Raw genomic sequence first — 26374 nt, 5'->3', positions numbered from 1 at the left:
GACATACCATGTAGCACTGGATATCAAGTTTATGGCAGAAGGGTAATGGTGACATCTTGTGGTATCTAAATCAAATGGATTCTCTATTGGGAGAATGTCATGTCGACTACCTGTATTCAGGAACAGTATCTGTATTAGTCTACGACAACAACAAAATAACTCAACTAGTGATTAGATTGAACGAATCCGAAGGCCTAACAATGGCTAAGTAAATATCTGATACGTCTGAAAGTCACGCAAAAGAACACAGAAGAGGGACATTTTGAAAAAGTTCAACCTGACGTCACGCCCATAAGGACCCTTGGGGCGCTTCAGCAGGACGGAACGGGTTGGAACTTTCAGATAGAAATATGAACAAATAATCCTCTCTAGGTCATTAGGAATCTAGCCTGGTCTCTAGACGTAACATAGAAAATGTCAATCCGGGACATTCAAATTACTATGACTATTTTGCAGCTACTTTGCAACTACTTAGCATGTTAGCTAACCATTCCCCTAACCTTAACCCTTTTAGCTAACCCTTCCCCTAACCTAACTCATAACCTTAACCACTGGCCAACATTAGCCAGCTAGCTAACATTAGCCCCAGCAAATTAGAATTCGTAACATATCACATTTAGCAAATTCGTAACATATTGTATTTTTAGAAAATTCATAACATATATCATTTGAATTGTAATACGTAACATATCATACCATATTGATGTTGGAAATCCAAAAATGAATACATACCATACGAAACGTAATATCATTTATTGAATTTACGTACAGAATAATACGGAATGCGCTGAGACCAGGTTGAGGAATCACGTTGACTCTATTCACAACATTTATATATGCAACGTTCGAAAACGTTTGGTGACTGAACGTGGCCTTGTTCATTATTCCGTGGGCGGGGAAAAGAGCACCTCGGCTACGGTGTATTCAAGACAAAGGGAAGTCGCTTCAACAGGGAAGTAGTTTAACTTACTTCTTCTAGCCTAAGAGAAATTGCTACTTCGATCAAGAAAAGCTTATTTGGAAGACGATTATTTACCTGGACGAAGGCTTTCACGGAAGAAAAAAAAACAATGAAACAGGTGTGGAGCTATGGTGTACTGTTCCTACTGCTCGCGGTACTGGTCCGCGGTCAGTTCGACGAAGAGAAACAAGGATGCGCTTGGGATGAGGACACCAACCCCGACCAAGGTCTTGACCCAAAATCCCTTGAAGCTGGAGCCAGACATTTGGCTCACTTGCCGGAGATATCAGACAGCAAGGGGTGTCAGGACTCGTGCTGCGGCAACCAGGACTGTCAGCTCGCTTTGATTGGAACCCCAGCGGATGGAACACCGGAGTGTTTTCTCGTCAGCTGCATGAAAGATGGAAAGGACGTCTGCGTGTTACAGTCCGATACACAGTTCAAGGTCTACCGCAAAAAGACTCAGCCCAAGACTACAAAAGTCGAAGTTGACGCTCTTAGTGAAGCTGTTGTCCCCAGGGAAGTCAACTCAACAGGTATGGATATTGGTCTTTAGGACAATGGAAATTCAGGTGCGTCATTGGCACTTCTAGGGACTGCGTTAGCCAAGTAACGTTAGGCTAGCCTAGGTTTTATCAGCCCTTTGCCAATAGCCTTTTTTAGGGGGGGGGGGGGGGGGGGGGGGGGGGTATGGCTTATTAATTAGGGTCATGTGGCAGAGGACCATTCCCCAGCTCTGTCCTGGTTTTGCAATCCTTACCTAAGGAGTCAGTGTAAATTAAGCACTCTATCAATTCAATATGACCTGGACTTTAGCGCCCCAGTCAGTTAAAATTAGAAATTTACTGTTGGACCACCACTCAAGTTTATACAGTATTTTCTCTATTTGATTCTTCCAATACACAATAACCTAGTAGCGACCTGTGCTCATTCTTCTGGATTTCATTCTCATTATTTCTAAATCGATCAATGGTGCTGTGTTTGCATCTCACATACGCCATGCACTGCTTTGCATACAGTTATAAATTCGTAGCCAGGCCAGGTGCGTTTTACAAAGTGGAACCATTAGGAAAGAGGGGTTTATCTGTGCCCGTGGTATTGACTCCCATTGGAGTATACAGGAAGTTGTTGTGTGTAGCAACTCCACCCAATTTCTCTGGCACGCACACTTACTTCCTGATAGGTGAGCTTTCATGGGGACAGATGTTGCTTTCAAGACAACTGGGAACTCTGAAAACGAGGTCAAATTATGACGAAATTCGAAGCTCTAGTCTAGAAAGAGCCCCAAGTTCCCGAGTTGGATGAGCGTGAAACGATTTTTTTCCCCCGTCGGAGCTCGTTTTTTCCGAGTTCCCAGTTGTCTAAAACGCTCGGAAGTCGGAGATTTCCGAGTTCCCACTTCGCAATTGTTTTGAACGCCGTAAGAGACTGGGTCAACCAGGTGCACAACAGGATTGATTTGTGTAATCGGATGGAATGTTTTTCTGACGTGTAATAAAGTCGTGCTGAATGCAAATAATGTCCCAGAATATACATATCTATAGTAATGTGTGCCAGGACACACAAACATGCCTACAATACATGTTGTCTCTCATTTGAAATGCTATGAACCACATCGGGGTTTTGACTGTCCTATGACCCTGCTCCATAGGTGTGGAGAGACTCGGGTCTCAGCTCTTTTTGTCCTGTTTTTCCATTCCAGCTCATGGTTTCACTCGGTATGTAAATCATAGGTAAATAAAAGCTTGAGAGACCTACTAACTCCCATCCTAGAAAAGGGGATTTTTCTTTGGGAGATAGGCCCTCATCGTACATTTTTATTTACACTTATATTATTTTGTATTGGTGTTAATCATTTTCATCTTGACCGAGGAAGTTCACAATTTTACTACTCTTTGATTATAAAAATGGCACCTTTTTAAGCATGTAATTTAGGGCGACAAATGCAATGTTTCCTTGTGAATTGAGCTGATCATCGTGACCAGCTTCAGTGTTAAACTATCGTCGGCTCTTTACACAGATAAGTGCCGCATCCCCATGGTAGTGGGTTCCTCCCATACAACTCTATGCACAATGACGACGACTGAACAATTTACGCAGTAAATTTAAACATTTTGAAAAACATTTACTGGGAATAACTGTGCAGATGCAAAAAAGTTTGGTAACAGAATAAAAACTAGGGCTCTTTTACTGTAATTCTGTTGTCCAACTTTGCATCTGCACAGTTTTTCCCAGTAAATAGTTATTTTTATATGTTTAATTTACTGTGTAAATTGTTCAGTCATCGTTGTGCATAGTTTGAAGTGAATGGTTTTACTTTTTTTAAAGTGAAAAATCTGAGTCAGCGTAAATCTGTCACTGTGGAAGTTGCCCGGGTTAAAAGACATGCCACGTTAGGGTTAAGTATGTTTTCTTGGTCATTTTCTCTACATCTTACATTTTCCCCTGCCCCAACTTGTGTATTGTTGATCATTATTTAATGTGCATTTAATCTCCCAAAGTCTTAACTCCTAAACTGGATTTGGCAGTAGGTGTTTTGTTTCAACTCAAACTGCCAAAACATAGATGATTTTGTCAACACCTTTTTCAGCGGGTTTAACTAACTCTACTGCTTAGGGAATTCCGTTTTTCACAGCAATCGGTAGTGGTTCTATTGTTGCTGCTTTGCTGTAGGGCAGGGATGGGCAACTTTGATGGGCCCCAAAAAAATCGGAACTCATCGGCTAGTTGAGGGACTGTCAGTGACTGGCATAACAATAGAAAAACTGCTGATGCACAACCACATTTCGATAGTGCATCTTGTGTATTCTACACTGAACAAAAATATAAATGCAACATGTAAAGTGTTGGTTTCATGAGCTGAAATATCCCAGAAATGTTACATTTCTCTCATTTTGTACACTATTTTCTTTACATCCCTGTTAGTGAGCATTTCTCCTCTGCCAAGATAATCCATCCACCTGACAGGTGTGCCATATCAGGAAGCTGTTTAAACGGAATGATTATTACACAGGTGCGCCTTGTGCTGTGGACAATAAAAAGACACCGTTTTATCATACAACACAATGCCACAGATGTCTCAGATTGTATGGCGAGTGGTTTACTGATGTTAACATTGTGAACAGAGTGCCCCGTGGTGGTGGGGTTATGGTATGGGCAGGAATAAGCTACAGACAACGAACACAATTGGATCTGTACACAGTTCCTGGAAGCTAAAAAATGCCCCCCCCCCAGTTCTTCCATGGCCTGCATACTCACTAGACATGTCTAGACATGCATGCTCCGGATTCAACCATATTAATGACCAAAGGCTCATATTTCTGTGTGTTCTTATGTTATAATCAAGTCTATGATTTGATATTTGATAGAGCAGTCTGACTGAGCGATGGTAGGCAGCAGCATGCTCGTAAGCATTCATTCAAACAGCACTTTCGTGCGTTTTGCCAGCAGCTCTTCACTGTGCTTCAAGCATTGAGCTGTTTATGACTTCAAGCCTATCAACTCCCGAGATTAGGCTGGTGTAACCGATGTGAAATGGCTAGCTAGTTAGCGGGGTGCGTGCTAATAGCGTTTCAAATGTCACTCGCTCTGAGACTTGGAGTGGTTGTTCCCCTTGCTCTGCATGGGTAACGCTGCTTCGAGGGTGACTGTTGTCGATGTGTTCCTGGTTTGAGCCCAGGTAGGGGCGAGGAGAGGGACGGAAGCTATACTGTTACACTGGCAATACTAAAATTCCTATAAGAACATCTAATAGTCAAAGGTATATGAAATACAAATGGTATAGAGAGAAATAGTCCTATAATAACTACAACCTAAAACTTCTTAACTGGGAATATTGAAGTCTCATGTTAAAATGAACCACCAGCTTTCATATGTTCTCATGTTCTCATGTTCTGAGCAAGGAACTTAAACATTAGCTTTTTTACATGACACATATTGCACTTTTACTTTCTTCTCCAACACTTTGTTTTTGCATTATTTAAACCAAATTGAACATGTTTCATTATTTATTTGAGGCTAAATTGATTTTTATTGATGTATTATATTAAGTTAAAATAAGTGTTCATTCAGTATTGTTGTAAGTGTCATTATTACAAATAAATACAACTTTTTAAAAATCGGCCAAATTAATCGGTATGGGCCTTTTTGGGTCCTCCTTTGGTCCTCTATCGGTGTTGAAAAATCATAATCGGTCAAGCTTGTAGCGTCATACCCAAGAAGACTCAAGACTGTAATTGCTGCTAAAAAGGTGCTTCAACAAAGTAGAGTAAAGGGTCTGAATACTTATGTAATCGTGATGTGTTTTTTTTATTTGTTGAGTTTGAGTTTTCGCTTTGTCATTATGTGGTATTGTGTGTAGATTGATAAGGGAAACATTTATTTAATCCATTTCAGAATTAGACTGTAACAGAACAAAATGTGGAAAAGGGGAAGGGGTCTGAATACTTTACAAATGCATTGTATCTTGAATCGACCATAAGTCAGGAAAGAAATATGATTTTACGGCCATATTGCCCAGCCCTATTTAGAGCAGAGCCTTCAGAAAGTATTACATTTTTGGGGGGCTCTAACCAGAATAGAACGAGTGGGAGGCCCCGGTGCACACTGGTGATTTGCGGGTACCATTTAATGAAGCTGCCAGTTGAGGACTTTAGGCGTCTGTAGTTCTTCAATTCAAACCACAGGTTCTCAATGGGATTTAAATCCAGAGACTGAGATTGCCATTGCAAAATGTTTATTTTGTGGTCAATTAACAATTTTCATGCGCGCTTGGGGTTATTGTCTTGCTGGAAGATCCACTTGCGGCCAAGCTTCAGTCTGCGGGCGGGAGCAACCAGATTTTGGGCTAAAATGACCTGGTACTAGGTACAGTTCATGATGCCGTTGACCTTAACAATGGACTGGTGGAAGCAAAATACACCCATAACAGCAAAGACCCAACACTATATTTTACAGTAGGTATGGGGTTAATTTCTTCTCATGCATCCTTAAACACTGACCATATCACCGGTTTCAATCCAAGTGTCAATACCCTTTAGCAAACTCCAGGCGTTTACATTTGTTTGGATGACATGAAAATATAGCTCTTTGACCATGCACACTGTACTGTACTCTACTGTGCTCTACTTTGATGTCCAAACTTATTAAAACGGACGTATACAATTGGTTCAGATTTGGTCGGGTCCCACCATATTTTGTCTTGTTTGGGGGTGGAGCTCATTAAAATAATAGCCAATGTTTAGAATAAGACCCAAATATGCCAAAAAATTGATATTGCAGATTTCTACCTTTTTGTTTACCCATTTAGGATACGTCACTATGAAGAGAATTACATTCACACCCATAATTATGCATTTCTGTGTAGTACAGCTCAAGGACCCATGATGAAATTCCATTAACGTAACTGTGTTAACTTATTTACTGTAGTTCAATAACCAAAAGAGAGACTCCATTCTTTCTGCAGACATCTTTGAATCTTGTTTTCAGATCACACACATACTTTTAAAAATGTTATTTAATTAAATTTTGCTAGATCTTTTGGCTAGACATTTTCACTAGAGTTACCCATCTCCTTTCTCACTCTCATCTACTAGTCCAATAGGAATTTGGAATACACAATGCCAGAAGGCTCACATGACCAAAAGGAACCAAAGAAGAGGTTCATTGGCTGTTTGTGGTAGTAAGCCTGAGCTACAATAGACACAGCACAGATATGATCAGATATATACACATTAGCTCCAACCGCAAGAGCCTGACCATGAACAGTTTATTATGATGTAAGACTTTGTAGAGCACGGCTCAAGCCAACCCTTGTGAAAAATGCAGTTAATCTCATCGTATAGAGGTCGCCTAACCGGTTTGGTATAGGTTAAGCTCAAACAATCATAACACTAGCTATGCAGACGACACACCCATGACAAACTCTACACCTCAAAAGGATGATGTAAAACTAACTAGCTTAGTAGTTAAGACTCATTAAATGGTTCTGATTCAGTTTTATTGTTACAACTGGGCCTTTACAAATGACCTATGAGTTAATTGACTGCACTTGAAGAAACTTCTTGATATTTTCCAGATTGACTGACCTTCATGTCTTAAAGTAATGATGGACTGTTGTTTCTCTTTGCTTATTTGAGCTGTTCTTGCCGTAATATGGACTTTGGTCATTTACCAAATAGGACCATCTTCTGTATACCACCCCTACCATGTCACAACACAACTGATTGGCTCAAACCCATTAAGAAGAAAATTAATTCCACAAATTAATAAGGCACACCTGTTAATTGAAATGCATTCCAGTTGACTACCTCACGAAGGTGGTTGAGAGAATTTCAAGAGTGTGCAAAGCTGTCAAGGTAAAGGGTGGCTACTTTGAAGAATCTCAAATATAAAATATTTGGATTTGTTTACCACATGTTTACCACATGATTCCATATGTGTTATTTCATAGATTTGATGTCTTCACTATTATTCTGCAATGTAGAAAATAGTACAAATAAACAAAAACCCTGGAATGCGTAGGCGTCCAAACATTTGACTGGTATTGTACACAATACCCCATAATGACAAGGTGAGAACAGGTTTAGAAATGTTTGCAAATATATATAAAAATAAATTTCAAAATCATCAATGCACCGATATTACATTTTTGGCCGATACCGAAAGACGATATTTTCCTTGCCCAAAAAAAACTATACCAATATTTAACATTTTAGCGGCCTTTTAAGCATTCTAGTACAGTTAAATAGTTAACACACACACAGCAGTCTAAGGAAATGCATCTCAGTGCAAGAGGTGTCACTACAGTCCCTGGTTCGAATCCAGGCTGTATCACATCTGGGCATGATTGGGAATCCCATATGGCTGCGCACAATTGACCCAGCGGGTTTGGCCGTCATTGTAAATAAAAATGTGTTCTTAACTGACCTGCCTAGTTAAATAAAAAGGTTACACACAAAGGGTTATTTTGTTGGCATTTACATATGGCACCATTACCAGTAAAACATGATCAAAACCTATTTCTTTCACATACCTGCTGTGCTGTTTCATTCTCAACCAGGATTTCTATTGAACACCGTTTGGGTCTTTTGCGTGTCAAAAAAGATACACGTCAAAATAAGCTTGTTGACCAATCAGGACCTGAATATGACTGCACGTCACATAATTTAACACGTTCATCAATTTTTCACGTATTTATTACACGATCACTCGTATTTCATATGTCACAACGAATCATCGACACGTATGCTATGATACTGGTAAAGTTGTCTCTTGCACCTACAGTGCTGGTCATTAAAAAAAAGCTTGCTAGCTCATGGATGCAAACAATCTGTTTAGGTAGCTATTGTTAGCTAGCTAACTATATAGCCAGGTGTCATCATCTAAAATAACCCTAATTTATAAAACAGTTCTTATTTGATTAATGGTGGTCGGACCCATCTATTTGAAGCTAGCCACAATAAGAATTAGCCCCAATAGTGGACTTTGCGGTTAGCCTTCAAAATAAAAGTATGTCTTTAACAGTGATGCAAATGAATACAAATAGTAGAATTATGTCATAATTGAATAGATCATGTTAAACGAGGTTGGAATGTTGTTGTTATAAAAATCAACAAATGACAATTTGTTAATTTGACAAAACTCTGAAATCACACTGGATTTATTATACTCTAGAATGCATTGTGGGCATACTTACTTCACTGTACAGCCTTACCTACAGTATGGATTGTGGATCAATGACATGGGGTATTAGTCTACTCTGACACCCAGAGAACATTAGCGCAGTAGCTCTTATTGCAGGACTCTGAAACAACTGAATTGAGCCACATTTATTGTCAACCTATGTGTATTTAACACTATTCCCGAGGAAAACAATACTGCATGGGTTTTTGAGTCTGATTACTCTGAGGACGACATTGGAAAAAAAGATTCTTTTATTTTTACAGGGACAGTGCACATTAATCAACGTTTCAGTAAAAGTGCCGGTTTTAGCCAGCCGGCTAATTTTCAGCCGCAGTCCCTGGGCAGGTTATTAAAAACAATTACAATATAGACAATCATTGAGCAGTGAGCACACGCAGAGCAACATAGGACAAGCAAGACGTGTCATACAGACAGAGCAACATAGGACAAGCAAGACGTGTCATACAGACAGAGCAACATTGGACAAGCAAGACGTGTCATACAGACAGAGCAACATTGGACAAGCAAGACGTGTCATACAGACAGAGCAACATTGGACAAGCAAGACGTGGCAGACAGACAGAGCAACATAGGACAAGCAAGGCGTGGCATACAGACAGAGCAACAGAACAAAAAGCAGCAAGACAAAATTCATAAAAGCAACAAAGTGTTTCCACACCTCACAAGCTACAGACGACAGACAACATGGAAAGCGGCAACACACAGCGAGGGATTATGTTCACAAATCTGATTGACCATTAGCCATGTCTTCATGCATTTTGTGAAAGTGTGATATGTGGTGCAGTTATGTGTGTCAGATGGCAATGTATTCCAGACATGGGAAGCTCTCACAGAGAAAATGGATTTACTAAAGGTGCTTTTCCTTAAGGGAACTATACAGTCACCTCTCATGGCAGACCTTGTGGATCTGCTGACATATGTTTGGGTTTTCTGTTTAACAAAAATACTGATTGGAGGGGGAGACAGGCCATTTAGGATCTTGAATACAAGACATGCGTCGGTATATTGCACAAGATTTTCCCAATTCAGGAGCTCATGCTTTTTGAGGATGTAACAGTGATGATTGCTATTGGGCTTCCTATCAAGCACTTTGAGAGCCTGTTTGTAGACAGACTGAATACGTTTTAATGTTGTACAGCAAGCTTGGGCCCAACTAGTCAAGCAGTATGTTAAGTGGGGGAGTATCATAGATTTTAAGTAGAGTTTTGCTACCTCTGTAGTCAAACAATTTCGTATAAATCGGAAATTAGCTAGGTTGAATTTGGATATTTGAATTCACTTTTTCACATGCTTTTTAAAAGAGAGTTTGGAATCAAGTATGATGCCAAGGTACTTAAAATCAGATACCACCTGGAGCTTCTCCCCTGATACATAGACATCTGGCTCAGTAGCATCTGTTGCCCTCTGTGAAGAACATGCAAACAGTTTTTTTTCACATTGAGATGCAAACATGAGTCACTGAGCCACATTGTAACCTGGACCATTACAATAGTGAGTTCTTGTGCAGCTTGTTGTTTGCTCTTTGCATGCACATATCACTGTATCATCTGCATGCATTTGAACTTCAGACCCAGTACAGACAGAAGGCAGATCATTAATGTACAGGCTGAACAGGAGGGGCCCCAGTATTGACCCTTGGGGCACGCCAACATCATAGCTAAGAGTGGGCGACAGCTCATTGCTCACTCTGACACAATGAGTTCTGCCTTCAAGGTATGATTACATCCATCAAGGCATCGGGGGGGAAAAGTTTAACATGGACAATTTTGTGATGATAATCTCATAGTTAACAGTATCAAAAGCGTTCCTTAGGTCCAGAAACACAGCCCCAACAACGCCCTCATTGTCCATCTTTTCCAGAAGAAAGCAGTTGGCCGTTTCTGTGGAGTGTTTCGCTCTGAAGCCAAACTGCATGGAGTGTAATGTGAAGGGGCTGTTGTTGAGGTGGGCAATCCGTTGTTCTGCTACACACTTTTCAACAACCTTTGACACCACAGGTAGTATACTAATGGGCCTGTAGTTACTCACGTCAGCAGGGTCGCCTGATTTAAAGATGGCCGTTATTATGGCCAACTTCCATACCCTTGGAAACACCCCGAGACCAATAGATGTGTTGGTGACCTTAGTAATGGGGCCAATGAGGGACTCTTTGTAGTTTTTAAGAAAGTCCAGCCCAAACACATCTTTGGCTTTAGAGTTCTTTAGTGAGCTAATTACCTTGTTCACCTTTGCCTCAGAAACCTTCCTTATGATGAAGACAGGTTGAGTGTCATTCACTAGCACTGAGCCCAAGAAACCAGTGGAGGGGTTCTGTGTCCGTACCCTGACAGTCAATAAAGTAGGAATTGAAGGCTATTGCTATTTCGACTGCATCCTGTGTTAGATTGTTATTCACCATTATTCACCATTCTAGTCTTTTTGCAGTGTTACTATGGTTTTTCCCAGTTTTTTAGATTCTCCCAGCTCCGTTTAGAATTTCCCTTTGCTTCACCGATTATGTTAATAAAAAAGTTTGCCTTGGCCTGTCTGATTTCTTTCATCACCTTATTTCTCAACATGGTAAACCTACATCTGTCATGCTCTAATTTGGATCTTATTTTTAGAGCATAATATCGTTCTTTCATCAATTTCCAGATTTCTCCATTTAGCCAAGGAAGAGTGCTCTCTTGGCCAGGTTTGGATTTGATTTTCTTTAGGAAACCATTTATTGTAGTCTGGATTGTGGATAGAAAAACTTGACTATCAGCTTCCACGTCTGTATAGGACAAGAGATCATTCCAGTTAATTCCCTTAATTGTGTTTTCAAAGTAGTTTAATTCACTCTTAGATATTCTTAGTTGATCTGGCTTTCTAACAGTAGAGAGGTTAAACCTGCTCTTTGACAGCTTTCTGGCTATAAGTGTCAGATTATGATCAGATAGCCCAGTAATCATATTGAATGATTTAGTCACTCTCTCTGGTTTATTACTGAACACCAAATTAATCTGTGTTTTAGAGCAACAAGTCACCCTGGTTGGCCCTTTAACTAGCTGTGTAAGGTCAAAAGGTATTAGTGATTCGTTTGAGGGTTTTCCTACAAGACTTGTCTTCATAATTAATATTAAAATCTCCCATTTAAGATGACCTCTTTCCCAAAATCACATTCCCTAAGCATGTTATTAAACTGATCAAAAAACACACTTTTGGTGTTAGGTGGCCTATACAGCTTGCGTACCAAATGCAGAGTCAGGGATCGCATATAGCGACTTGGGTATGTTTGAAGAGTCAAAATCTATCCGATGCCGGGTGAGTTGAGAGAAACCATGGGACCACAGCACTCACCCACTTCCACAGCGGCGACGATCAGTGGACGAGGCCATCCACCGCTTTCCACTCCGGTGCGTATCGCTGGCTCTGTGATGTTAGGCCCAGGATTGAGTTGCACATCCCCAGAGAGCAGGAGGGTAGTGAACAGGTAGTTTAACAGTTTCCGATAAATGTTGGACATGTGTTTGTTACGCCTAAGCGGTTCAGTGGAGTAGGGAGCGAGGTAGACTTGGTCATTATTCAGAACATTATGGTATTATGGTATATAATGTTACTTACCCTACATTATTAATCTCATATGCATACGTATATACTGTACTCTATATCATCGACTGCATCCTTATGTAATACATGTATCACTAGCCACTTTAACTATGCCACTTTGTTTACATACTCATCTCATATGTATATACTGTACTCGATACCATCTACTGTATCTTGCCTATGCTGCTCTGTACCATCACTTATTCATATATCCTTATGTACATATTCTTTATCACCTTACACTGTGTATAAGACAGTAGTTTTGGAATTGTTAGTTAGATTACTTGTTGGTTATTACTGCATTGTCGGAACTAGAAGCACAAGCATTTCGCTACACTTGCATTAACATCTGCTAACCATGTGTATGTGACAAATAAAATTTGATTTGATTTGTATGCTGTGTACTGTCCGCTCCCGTGGAACGGTGAACCAATGTGTTTGGCGTTGATAGTCTCCGGCAGTAGATTTGTCATCCCAGCAAGGACACCGTCTTGCGTATACTGTTACCCCATTTCATTGACCCCCAATCCTTAGGTAAAGCTGTGCAGTGCAGTATGAATGTCAATACACACATTAGACTGACTGGGGAGGTGATTTCACACAGTCACAGTCCCGTGATAACAGCTACAACTACAACTAATACTAATATTTGCGTCAACTCTTCACAGTTGTGTTCTGTGGGTGTCACTGAGTAAACTAATAGCCCATTTCATTGCTTCACATTCCAACCTTGTTTACCATTATCTAGTCTAAATAAGGTATGTTTCCACCAATTGTAACCTTCTGCATTACTTTCAAATAGGCACTTTTATTTTGAAGGCAAACTGCAAATTCCACTTGTGCCTAATCCTTATTGTGGCTAGCTTCACAACACAACACGGTCCGGTTGAGCTTCACTAGCCAGATGAAGCTAGCTGGCTGCTTCTAACGTTAGCTTTGGGCAACAGGGTTAAGTAGCTGGCTAGCTATTTATTTTCATGAACTGAAGTTCAATTTCAATAGGCGAACAACAAATCATTGCTAAGAATAATGAAAATGACTGCAGTTTCTACTGGTCATTGTTTTCAGGCTGGTTGTGTTGGTGCTAGCTAGGTACCAAGCTAAAGCTAGCTAGCTACCCCAGAAGTTGTGGTCGAACAAATAATGCTTTATTACCAACGCGGTATTGTAAACACATTGTTCGTGGCTGGTGTTAGAATACTTTTTTTGTACAGCTTTGACAGTGCTACTGATAGTAGTGGTGGCAGTTGGCTTGCAGGTTCAAATTCAGAACACACAACATTCTATAATAGAACTGTTATTTGACATGTCAAATTAAAAGCTTATTTAATGTGTCAATAGTGTTATTTGACGTGTATCTATCTTTTGTGACACGCAGACCCAAAAGGCGTTATATTGTATGTCGTGAAGCTAATAGTGACGCTATTACTGTGTTAACTCCGGTAGGGCAAAATCTGAAAAATAGCGCCCTTGGTAGCGTGTACTGGTGCGACCAGTCACGAACGGCAACATCACCCACGACAACGGTTGATTGTCAAGGGCAATGAATTCCATCATCTTGGTGTTAATGGATTTTGCCTTTTGAGTTGTCTCGCTGATTTTTTTTTTTACTCTTTCAAATGGCTGCTCGACTTGTTGACTGCTTGATGCAGACATTGTGGGCTAGGTTAGGAATGCTGTGTTGCACGTATAGTGCTGTATTTTTCGTGCCGTTATTACGTCATGTACCTACGTTACATAGATATGGATGTCAGCTTTGACATCGGTTTTGCTCATCGGCATTAAAGTAGACGTTGGGCAGATACAGATGTACGCATTTTTACCTAATATTGTCTGATTCCGATGTGGTCACCGATTATATTGTGCATCCCTAATTCAGACCCTTTGCTATGAGACTCAAGATTGAGCTCTGGTGCATCCTGTTTCCATCGATCATCCTTGATGTTTCTACAACTTGATTGGAGTCCACCTGTGGTAAATTCAATTGATTGGACATTATTTGGAAAGGCGTATGTATTTATTCATAGGTCGACCGATTTTATTTTTTTTCAACGCCGATACCAATTATTGGAAGACCAGAAAAAAGCCGCCGCCGATTTATTTATTTTTAAGTAATTTTTGTATTTTATTTTAATACATTTTTTAAAATCATTTTTTTACAATACTGAATGAACACTTATTTTAACATAATATACTACATCAAATAAATAATGAAACATGTTCAATTTGGTTTAAATAATGCAAAGACAAAGTGTTGGAGAAGAAAGTAAAAGTACAATATGTGCCATGTAAAAAAACTAACGTTTAAGTTCCTTGCTCAGAACATGAGAACATATGAAAGCTGGTGGTTCCTTTTAACATGAGTCTTCAATATTCCCAGGTAAGAAGTTTTAGGTTGTAGTTATTATAGGACAATTTCTCTCTATATGATTTGTACTTCATATACCTTTGACTATTGGATGTTCTTATAGGCACTTTAGTATTGCCAGTGTAACAGTATAGCTTCCGTCCCTCTCCTCGCCCCTACCTGGGCTCGAACCAGGAACACATCGACAACAGCCACCCTCGAAGCAGCGTTACCCATGCAGAGCAAGGGGAACAACCACTCCAAGTCTCAGAGCGAGTGATGTTTGAAACGCTATTAGCGCGCACCCCGCTAACTAGCTAGCCATTTCACATCGGTTACACCAGCCTAATCTCGCGAGTTGATAGGCTTGAAGTCATAAATGGCTCAATGCTTGAAGCACAGCGGCGAGCTGCTGGCAAAACGCACGAAAGTGCTGTTTGAAAGAATGCTTACAAGCCTGCTGGTGCCTAACATCGCTCAGTCAGACTGCTCTATCAAATCATAGACTTAGTTATAATAACACACAGAAATACGAGCCTTAGGTCATTAATATGGTCGAATCCGGAAACTATAATCTCGAAAACCAGACGTTTATTCTTTCAGTGAAATACGGAACCGTTCCATATTTTATCTAACGGGTGGCATCCATAAATCTAAATATTCCTGTTACATTGCACGACCTTCAATGTTATGTCATAATTATGTAAAATTCTGGCAAATTAGGTGGCCCAAACTATATATATATATATAATCTCTATATCCTGACTCTGCGTGCAATGAACGCAAGAGGAGTGACACAATTTCACCTGGTTAATATTGTCCACTAAGCTGGATTTCTTTTAGCAAAATATGCAGGTTTAAAAATATATACTTCTGCGTATTGATTTTAAGAAAGGCATTGATGTTTATGGTTAGGTACAGTCGTGCAACGATTGTGCTTTTTTTGCAAATGCGCTTTTAAATCATCCCCCGTTTGGCGAAGTTGGCTGTCTTTGTTAGGAAGAAATAGTTTTCACAGAGTTTGCAATGAGCCAGGTGAGCAGGCAATATTAACTAAATATGCAGGTTTAAAAATACACTGCTCACAAACATAAAGGGAACACTTAAACAACACAATGTAACTCCAAGTCAATCACACTTCTGTGAAATCAAACTGTCCACTTAGGAAGCAACACTGATTGACAATACATTTCACATGCTGTTGTGCAAATGGAATAGACACCAGTTGGAAATTATAGGCATTTAGCAAGACACTCTCAATAAAGGAGTGGTTCTGCAGGTGGTGACCACTTCTCAGTTCCTATGCTTCTTGGCTGTTTTGGGCACTTTTGAATGCTGGCGGTGCTTTCACTCTAGTGGTAGCATGAGACAGAGTCTACAACCCATACAGGTGGCTCAGGTAGTGCAGCTCATCCAGGATGGAACATCAATGCGAGCTGTGGCAAGGTTTGCTGTGTCTGTCAGCGTAGTGTCCAGAGCATGGAGGCGCTACCAGGAGACAGGCCAGTACATCAGGAGACATGGAGGAGGCCGTAGGAGGGCAACAACCCAGCAGCAGGACCGCTACCTCCGCCTTTGTGCAAGGAGGAGCAGAAGGTGCACTGCCAGAGCCCTGCAAAATGACCTCCAGCAGGCCACAAATGTGCATGTGTCTGCTTAAACGGTCAGAAACAGACTCCATGAGGGTGGTATGAGGGCCCGACGTCCACAGGTGGGGGTTGTGCTTACAGCCCAACACCGTGCAGGACATTTGGCATTTGCCAGAGAACACCAAGATTGGCAAATTCGCCACTGGCGCCCTGTGCTCTTCACAGATGAAAGCAGGTTCACACTGAGCACGTGACAGGAGTGACAGAGTCTGGAGACGCCGTGGAGAACGTTCTGCTGCCTGCAACATCCTCCAGCATGACCGGTTTGGCGGTGGGTCAGTCGTGGGATGGGGTGGCATTTCTTTGGGGGGCCGCACAGCCCTCCATGTGCTCGCCAGAGGTAGCCTGACTGCCATTAGGCACTGAGATGAGATCCTCAGACCCCTTGTGAGACCATATGCTGGTGCGGTTGGCCCTGGGTTCCTCCTAATGCAAGACAATGCTAGACCTCATGTGGCTGGAGTGTGTCAGCAGTTCCTGCAAGAGGAAGGCATTGATGCTATGGACTGGCCCGTCCGTTCCCCAGACCTGAATCCAATTGAGCACATCTGGGACATCATGTCTCGCTCCATCCACCAACAGACTGTCCAGGAGTTGGTGGATGCTTTAGTCCAGGTCTGGGAGGAGATCCCTCAGGAGACCATCCGCCACCTCATCAGGAGCATGCCCAGGTGTTGTAGGGAGGTCATACAGGCACGTGGAGGCCACACACACTACTGAGCCTCATTTGGACTTGTTTTAAGGACATTACATCAAAGTTGGATCAGCCTGTAGTGTGGTTTTCCACTTTAATTTTGAGTGTCACTCCAAATCCAGACCTCCATGGGTTGATACATTTGATTTCCATTTAACTTTTGTGTGATTTTGTTGTCAGCACATTCAACTATGTAAAGAAAAAATTATTTAATAAGAATATTTCATTCATTCAGATCTAGGATGTGTTATTTTAGTGTTCCCTTTATTTTTTTGAGCAGTGTTATATACTTGTGTATTGATTTTAAGAAAGGCATTAATGTTTATGGTTAGGTACACATTTGAGCAAGACAATCCTTTTTCGCTCATACGCACCGCATCGATTATTGGCAACACAGGACACGCTAGATAAACTAGTAATATCATCAACCATGTGTAGTTAACTAGTGATTATGATTAATTTTGTTTTTTACAAGATAATTTTAATGCTAGCTAGCAACTTACCTTGGCTTCTTACTGCATTCGTGTAACAGGCAGGCTCCCCGTGGAGTGCAATGTAAAGCAGGTGGTTAGAGCGTTGGACTAGTTAACTGTAAGGTTGCAAGATTGAATCCCCGAGCTGACAAGGTAAAAATCGGTCATTCTGTCCCTGAACAAGGCAGTTAACCCACCGTTCCTATACCGTTTTCCCATTGTTATGAAAACTTGGAAGTCGGCCCTAATTAATCGGCCATTCCGATTAATCGGTCGACCTCTACTTGACACAGCTGTATTTGGCGAGTTTGTCCCAGTCTTCTCTGCAGATCCTCTCAAGCTCTGTCAGATTGGATGGGGAGCGTTGCTGCACAGCTATTTCCACGTCTCTCCAGAGATGTTCGATGATGTTCAAGTCCAGGCTCTGGCTGGGCCACTCAAGGACATTCAGAGACTTGTCCCGAAGCCACACTGCGTTCTTTGCTATGTGCTTAGGGTCGTTGTCCTGTTGGAAGGTGAACCTTCGCCCCAGTCAGGTCCTGAGTGCTCTGAAGCAGGTTTTCATCAAGGATCTCTCTGGATCTCTCATCAAGGATCTCTCTGGATCTCTCATCAAGGATCTCTCTGGATCTCTCATCAAGGATCTCTCTGGATCTCTCATCAAGGATCTCTCTGGATCTCTCATCAAGGATCTCTCTGTACTTTGTGCTGTTCATCTGTCCCTCGATCCTGACTAGTCTCCCAGTCCCTACCGCTGAAAAACATCCCCACAGCATGATGCTGCCACCACGTGCTTCATTGTAGGGTTCGTGCCAGGTTTCCTCCAGAGGTGAAGCTTGGCATTCAGGCCAAAGTGTTCAATTTTGGTTTTATCAGACCAGTGATACTTGTTTCTCATGGTCTGAGAGTCTTTAGGTGCTTTTACTGAGGAGTGGTTTTCGTCTGGAAGCCACTTCTGTTTTTAATATGTTTGTAAACATTTCTAAACTTGTTTTTGCTTTGTGTGTGTGTGTGTGTGTGTGTGTGTGTGTGTGTGGATTAATGAGGGAAAAATGTATTTGATACATTTTAGAATAAGGCTGTGATGTAGCGTGGAAAAAGTAGAGGGGGCTGAATACTTTCCGAATGCACTGTGTGCGTGCTCTAATTTCAAGTTTATCAAAGTTTCATATCTTCAACTTCTCACATTCAGTTTTCAAATTCAGTTCTCTAAATTCAGATGAAAAACCAGAGACCACATCCTGGTACTTTGACAGCTAGGAAGGATAAGACCAAAAAAGACAACATGAGAACAAGCGGACATAAAATAAAAAATAAAAAATGGTTCTTGTGATAGAGGCATTTGGAATATTGTGCAAAACAACCGTATCTCGCCCTAACTCCTAGGCATGCTCTGAATCCTGAATATGTGCATTTTGTTACTATGAAGATTAGGTAAATAAATTTGTCTTGACACATTGCGTCATTGGTTAATAACAGGGAAGCTGATCTCTGATTCGCTGAGATTATTTTCCTATGCCAAAAGTAGAAGTGCGGACCTATTCAAGTACACTGGCTGGGAAGCGTGTGATTTAAACAAAAAAATATTTATTTTTTTACGGCACAAAGGTCAACATACTGTATGCATGGTGACAGTGTAGTGTGGGATCACTGTAATTCAAACATTTTTTTACTAATGTTAAAATGGGTCCCTAGCTGCCAGTTCTGAGGATCCTGCCAGTTCTAAGGATCTCCTTCCCAAGATGACGTCAGATGACTTTATCGGCAAGTTGTCTATTTCTCTTACTCCTGTTTCTTTTTATTCCTGCTGTCTTCCCTTCCCTGTAAATTTAAATGGATAACTATCCTAACTGTGTTTAGTGAATGATATGCTCTCTCTCCTTCCTATTCTCTCTTAATCTGTCACTTCCTGTTCTAGTGGTGCTGACCTTCAAACTTCTTTTTTTTTCTCCTGTCCAATTAGAGCTGTGCCAGGCCGGTCCAGAAACGGGGCCGTGCCGCGCCTCCCTTCGCCACTACTACTACGACAGCTCCACCGGCGCCTGCCAACCCTTCACCTACGGCGGCTGCCTTGGCAACAAGAACAACTATGATACCGCCGAGAGGTGCCTCGCCACCTGCACAGGTGCTCTTCAACCTCCCCCTCTCTCACCTCCTCCCATTATTACCTGACACTACTCAGCTCCCAACAGGCCTCCCCGCCCAGCAACCCCTCCCTCTCTGACATTGACTTATTTTTTATCTTTCCAGTGACCGTCATCCCTGGCTCTAAGGGAAGGAAAGGGTCTGGTGCAAACACACCTACAGATGACAAGCACATTGAATATAAAGGTAACTGGATAAAGGACATATATTTCTGCAGTATGGCTTTTGGCTAGCTCCTTTATGTTGAGTTTCAGTGTAAACCATTCCCCCTGCACGGTGTAGTTGGCTGTTCTGGGATCAGTCTCAAACATGTCCTTCCTGATGCCGGTTGCCTTTTTCACAAGTTGAGGTCATCAGGTTTGAGATCAGTTCTGATTGTCCCCTGCTCCTCTCCTCCACAGATGCTTGCATGGTGGCCTCTGACTCGGGCCCTTGCCGTGCTGCCTTCACTATGTTCTACTTTGACCACAGCACTAGCTCCTGCCAGCATTTCATCTACGGTGGCTGCAAAGGAAACAACAACCGTTACCACACACTGGACGAATGCATGGCCCGGTGCACTGGAGAGGACGGTAAGGATGGACTGCATTTCAGCGATATGACAAATGGGATGATAATATAAATTGTGTGGTTATGGGAGTGATTTACGTTAGCTTCAGCCTTCTCACAGAGTTCAAAATCCCCCTTGGAATTTTTCACATTTTGTTGCGTGACAAAGTGATTGAAATGGATTTCGTTGTGAATGTTTTTGTCATGGATCTACACAAAACACTTCATAATGTCAATGAAAAGCGAATTCGACAAATGTTTACAAATTAATATAAATATTGACCCCTTTGTTTGGGCAAGCCTACATTAGTTCAGGAGTAACATTTGGATTAACAAATCCCATAATAAGCTACATGGACTCACACTGTGTGAAATAATAAGGGTAGATATGATGTTTTATGACTAACCCTTCCTCTGTCCCCCATACACACACACAAAGACCAGGGAGCTTTTCAATGGCTTCATAAAGAAGGGCAGTGATTGGTAGACTGGTAATAATAACAAATGTGATGTCTCTTTAAGCACGGTCAAGTTAATAATTTTGCTGTGGAGGATGTATTAAAGCCACCCAGACACAACAAAGAACCAGTAGTCTTTCCGAACTGAGCTGCAGGATAGGAAGGAAATGTCGCCATGAGACCATTTGGGGATTTTTAAAACAGCTACGATGGCTGTGAAGGAAGACAACTGAGGATGGATGAACAACATTGCAGTTACTCCACGATCGTGCTGAATGATTAGTGCTTTTTGAGGTTGGTTCGAATATTAAAAATAAAAAAATTAAATTAAACACATTTAATAAATGCACTCTGCATTATGCGGTTGAATTCTCTAACACGGAATAAAACAATTGACAAAAGTCTTATGGTGGTAGTGACCCATGACTGCTTATCACTTATTAACCATCAGTTATACACAACAAATATTTGATTAAAATAGTCGTGTGAATTATTGTTTTATTCGATTACTTTATTTCATTCCAAGTCATCTCTTCTCTATAGAGCTGCTGTCTTGACAACGTCACTATTTTAGTAATTCTTCAAAGTAAATAAGCATACTTTCATGACTGCTGAATACCAATACTTTGCAAAGCGACTGCTCTCTATGTATCCTCTCTCGATCTCCACATTCTTGTGTCTTTTACACAGCAGGCGTAAAATAAACAGACCTGGACAAGTAGCAATGGATTATGGTCATTGTAGTTAGTTTATCATAGAAAACGTGATCATTTTGTAGAACATTGGCCTGATGAAAACATTGCACAGTTCGCGCCTGATCATATTTATATCTAGAGCAACTGCAGTGCGATAGAGCTCGTTCAGCTTGTTGTCCTAAAACCCGAAAATGAGTTCTGGTTCGTTCAGCCATTCCTATAGGGAAAGATTAAGGTTTAGGGATAAACTCTAAAAATAAGGTCTGAGGTTAACACCGGTTTAGGAGATCTTTATACGTTTTGTTCTATGACAATATCCATAGGTTAACGTGAGAACTTGAGAGACAACTTGTTTCCATGCACATCTTTTCATAAAAAAATACTGCGCCAAACATCTTGGTTAATGTAAAATTGCACGACTAAAATGTCGGCAACGTCAAAATGAATGACAGATTTTTTTTGGAGCAGTCTTTGATTTAATTCTGACTTGAGGAAGTGACTACAGTCTCAAAATGGACAAACAGTACTATTGCTGCTTTTTTCCAAAGTTTTTCAAGCAAAGTTCTTTTAAGGAAGTATGCAAGCATATCCTTTCGGTTTGGCTAGCTGAGTTTGGCTAAATGGAATTCTAATAATTGAAATGTTGTTCAATTCGTTTTTTTTTTTTTATACTAAAATAACAGACATATCAGTTAATCGCTAGGCACTAAACCACGATAACAGACTGAAAAGAATATAAATATTCCAAAACATGCATTAAAGTAATACTGCAAAAAACAGAAACACAGTTTTTTGCCTGAATACTAAGCCTTATGTTTGGGGAGAATCCAACAGAACACGTCACTGAGTAACTGCAGCCTTATTTTGAAGAACGGTGGTGGCTGCATCATGGTATGAGTATGCTTGACATTGGCAAAGACCGGGGAGCTTTTCAGGATAAAATAAATGGGATGGAGCTTAGCACATGCAAAATCCTAGAGGTCAGTATGCTTTACACCAGACACTGGGAGAGGAATTCACCTTTCCTACTTGGAGACAATGAAATGTGAGCGGCCAATGCCTGCGCTCCCATTCCAACACCAAATTGAATATTCATGGTCTTCAGACTTTCAATAGTCAAGTCAACAAGATGAAATTTTGAGGGATGTTCATGTGAGGCAAGGATGAAGTGGATGTAGTGATATTTCTCTTTTCCGATTCCGTCCTTTTCACAGGCGAGCATGGGCAACACAATGGCCGTAACCGCATGACACCAGGTAAGCTAACCGTCCTTAAGTTCTAGGCTGGCTGGGAGGTTTAAAGGGTTGTGTTCCACCGGGTGTGATATAGCAGCACTTAACAGTTCTGAATACAACTTCAGGAGAGTCTCTAAAGAGGTTTGGGATTCAAGTTTTTTTGGGGGGTGGGGGTGTACTATATGAACTTGGCTTGTGCGAAGTCAGAATGGCTCATAGGAGCAGGAGCCCATCTCCTGTTTCTGCAGCTTGAGGTACAAGTACAACCCCTGGACAGAACGCTAGTCTATTGCAGGGCATTACCACCAATCTATCTCCTTAATGCTGAGTGCCTCAGGTCCCATTTGTACAGTCTTTGGTATGACCCGGCCAACTCCAAACCTTTCAATCTGAGGGCGGACACTAACCACAAGCCACTGAGTTGGTCTCGTTGATCAACTTAGACACTTATAAACAACACCACGTGATGTGAAACCAAAGAGCGATAATGATCAGCTGATACATTCACTGAGAATATACTGTGTAGAAAACCATTAGGAACACCTTTCTTTTGCCTCAGTTCGTCAGGGCTTGGACTCTACAAGGTGTCAAGTGTTCTACAGGAATGCTGGCCCATGTTGACGCTAATGCTTCTCATAGTTGTCAAGTTGGCTGGTTGGCCTTTGGGACCGTTCTTGATACACAAGGGAAACTGTTGAGCGAGGAAAAAAACAGCAGTGTTTCAGTTCTTGACACTAAAACGGTGCACTTGGCACTTACTACCATACCCTCTTCAAGGCACTTAAATCTTTTGTCTTGCCCATTCAGCCTCTGAATGGCACAAACACAAGCCATTTTGCAACTGTCTCAAGGCTAAAAAATCCTTCTTTAACCTGTCTCCTCCCTTTCATCTACACTGATTTTGACATGGATTTAACGTCCAATAAGGGATCATAGCTTTCACCTAGTCATTGGAAAGTGCTGGTGTTCATAATGTTTTGTATACTCCACTACGTATTTATTTGGTCAGTGACGCTACAACTTTTGGATTTGAGATCAAATGTTTCAGCGACAGTACTGACAGAATGTCACCTTTTTGAGGCTATTTTCATACATACAGTGCCTTCGGAAAGTATTCAGATCCCTTGACTTTTTCCAAATTTTGTTACGTTACAGCCTAAAATGGATTTTAAAAATATATATATCCTCAGCAATCTACACGATACCCCATAATGACAAAGCAAAAATGTTTTGGGGGAAATTTTTGCAAATGTATAAAAATAAATATTTACATAAGTATTCAGACCCTTTGCTATGAGACTCAAAATTGAGCTCAGGTGCATCTTGTTTCCATTGATCATCCATGAGACATTTCTACAACTCCACCTGTGGTAAATTCAATTGATTGGACATGATTTAGAAAGGCACACACCTGTCTATATAAGGTCCCACAGTTGACAGTGCATGTCAGAGCAGAAACCAAGCCATGAGGTCGAAGGAATTGTCCATAGAGCTCCGAGACAGGATTGTGTCGAGGCACAGATCTGATGAAGGTTACCAAAACATTTCTGCAGCATTTGAAGATCCCTTAGAACACAGTGGCCTTCATCATTCTTAAACCGAAAAAGTTTGGAACCACCAAGACTTCCTAGAGCTGGCCGCCCGACCAAACTGAGCAATCGGGAGAGAAGGGTGTTGGTCAGGGAAGTGACCAAGAATCCGATGGTCACTCTGACAGCCCCGGAGTTCCTCTGTGGAGATTGGTGTCCTTCTGGAAGGTTCTCCCATCAGGCCTTTATGGTAGTGGTCAGACGGAAGCCACTCCTCAGTAAAAGGCAAATGACAGCCTGCAAGATTCTCAATTCTGATGAAACCAAGATTGAACTCTTTGGCCTGAATGCCAATCGTCACGTCTGGAGAGAACCTGGCACCATCCCTATGGTGAAGCATGGTGGTGGCAGCATCTTGCTGTGGGGATGTTTTTCAGCGCAGGGCCTGGGAGACTATTCAGGATCGAGGCACAGATGAACGGAACAAAGTAGAGAGATCCTTAATGAAAACCTGCTCCAGAGCTCTCAGGTTCACCTTCCAACAGGACAAGGACCCTAAGCACTCAGCCAACACAGTGCAGGAGTGGCTTCGGGACAAGTCTCAATGTCCTTGAGAGGCCCAGCCAGAGTCCAGACTTGAAACCGATCTAACATCTCTGGGGAGACTTTAAAATAGCTGTGCAGCAACGCTCCCCATCCTACTTGACAGAGCTTGCGAGGATCTCCCCAAATACAGGTGTGCCAAGCTTGTAGCGTCATACCCAAGAAGACTTGATGCTGTAATCACTGCCAAAGGTGCTTCAACAGAGTACTGAGTAAAGTTCTTTTTAAAAGGGATATTTTTTTATTCAATTTGTCCAAATACTTATAGCACCTTCAAATGGGAGGACTAGATACATAAAGTCATTTCATTTCTAAATGGTAATACGGGTATTTATGAAAATACCCTCAATTACAGGATCTGTACTATTGCCTCATGAAACATTTGATCCAAAATCCTGGAGTATAGAGCCAAATTAAAAGTTTTAGCTTCACTGTCCAAATAAATACGTAGGGGAGTGCACTTAATAAATAACTAAATAAATGCGTCCTTCCTTCGCCTCCAGCATTCTTCCTGGTGGCTACCTTGGCAGTGATTTCAGCCCTGATCCTGGTGGGTCTGATCCTCATCACCATCCGGCGCACCAGGCTTCAGCATGACCATCGCCGCCTCAGCGACAAGGAGGACCTGCTCCCCTACGAACAGCTGTCTGAGGAACAGCTGTCTGAGGAACAGCTGTCTGAGGAACAGCTGTCTGAGGAACAGCTGCCTGAGGAAGAGCTCCCCAAAGTGGCCACCGCACCATAAGGAGGGAGCCCCCCCCTGCCATGGAGACACTGTCGCCTTACTCCACTGTAACTTTCCATTCTAAATATCACTGACCCAGAATGCCTGCATCTGCTGATTTGTCAAGGGATGTATTCATATACAATGGGAAAGTGTTAATTGTGGCTTTTTGTCCGAATATCCACTGTACTAATTACTTAGATAAATTGAACACCCGAGAGGTGTTTAGGTCAGGGTGTGACGTTTTAGTGAGTGTTTTAGACTGTGTGACATTTTCAGATCGTAGTGAATTTCTGCTGCTGTCATTTTTACTTTTGTTTATTTAAAAGGCTGAAATTTTGACGGGCAGTCTCCCGGTCACAGATTAAGCCTAATCCTGGCGTAAAACACAACCTCAGTGGAGAATCTCCATTTAAAATGCTTTTTAGTCCAGGATTAGGCACGTCAATGTGTGTTTTAAACCCCTTTGTGACAGTTAATGAACGAACTGCTATACTCTGCACTCTTTTACCTGTGACAAGTTATTTTGTACACCGATATTCAGTGGGAAAATTGCCTTTTTAAATCAAAATATAATAAAGTAAATTTTAATGAATTAATACAAATATGTAATGCAACATGTTTTACTTACAATTTAAATCTTAAACGTGACATGGATGACATATTTTTCACGACTTACACTAATACCAAACACTTACCTCCTCCATATTGAATGTAAATATTCAGTGGCTTTATTGTGGGCTTTGCTGTTCTACTTGTAATTCAGCAGAGGGATGGACGATGTCAACAGTACGTCCTCTGTATTAACTACTGAATGCATTTAATAAATAAAATATATTGGTACTTTTTTTTTTATTGCTGAATGTCTCTTTTATAAAGTAAATGCTGTACAAGGCAGTGTAAAGTGCCTCACATTTTTTTTTTTTTTTTACCTTTATTTAACCAGGCAAGTCAGTTAAGAACACATTCTTATTTTCAATGACGGCCTGGGAACAGTGGGTTAACTGCCTGTTCAGGGGCAGAACGACAGATTTGTAC

At 41.3% G+C, this 26374-nt stretch overlaps 1 protein-coding gene across 1 annotated transcript; it reads left to right on the top strand.

Moving 5' to 3' along the window:
• The first annotated feature begins 46 nt into the window (after positions 1-46).
• LOC109905490 (kunitz-type protease inhibitor 2) lies at positions 47-26184 on the top strand. Its single transcript, XM_020502887.2, has 7 exons — positions 47-1497; positions 19094-19162; positions 19362-19523; positions 19649-19729; positions 19945-20115; positions 22460-22501; positions 25116-26184. The coding sequence occupies exons 1-7, from the start codon at positions 1071-1073 to the stop codon at positions 25355-25357; spliced, it is 1194 nt and encodes a 397-aa protein (XP_020358476.1). The 5' UTR covers positions 47-1070; the 3' UTR covers positions 25358-26184.
• Positions 26185-26374: the final 190 nt, after the last annotated feature.

This window comes from Oncorhynchus kisutch, linkage group LG15, assembly GCF_002021735.2.
Source record: "Oncorhynchus kisutch isolate 150728-3 linkage group LG15, Okis_V2, whole genome shotgun sequence".
Classification (NCBI taxonomy): Eukaryota; Metazoa; Chordata; class Actinopteri; order Salmoniformes; family Salmonidae; genus Oncorhynchus; species Oncorhynchus kisutch.
The sequence above is the reverse complement of the archived record's forward strand: the minus strand, read 5'-3'. Positions and strand labels throughout refer to the sequence as shown.

Bases quoted from the DNA above. Each gene is read 5' to 3' on its own strand.
- LOC109905490 (XM_020502887.2), top strand. From the start codon at position 1,071: ATGAAACAGGTGTGGAGCTATGGTGTACTGTTCCTACTGCTCGCGGTA. The intron at 19,163-19,361 runs GCAAGTTGTCTA...CTGTCCAATTAG, and splicing joins GACGTCAGATGACTTTATCG to AGCTGTGCCAGGCCGGTCCA. The intron at 20,116-22,459 runs GTAAGGATGGAC...TCCTTTTCACAG, and splicing joins CCGGTGCACTGGAGAGGACG to GCGAGCATGGGCAACACAAT.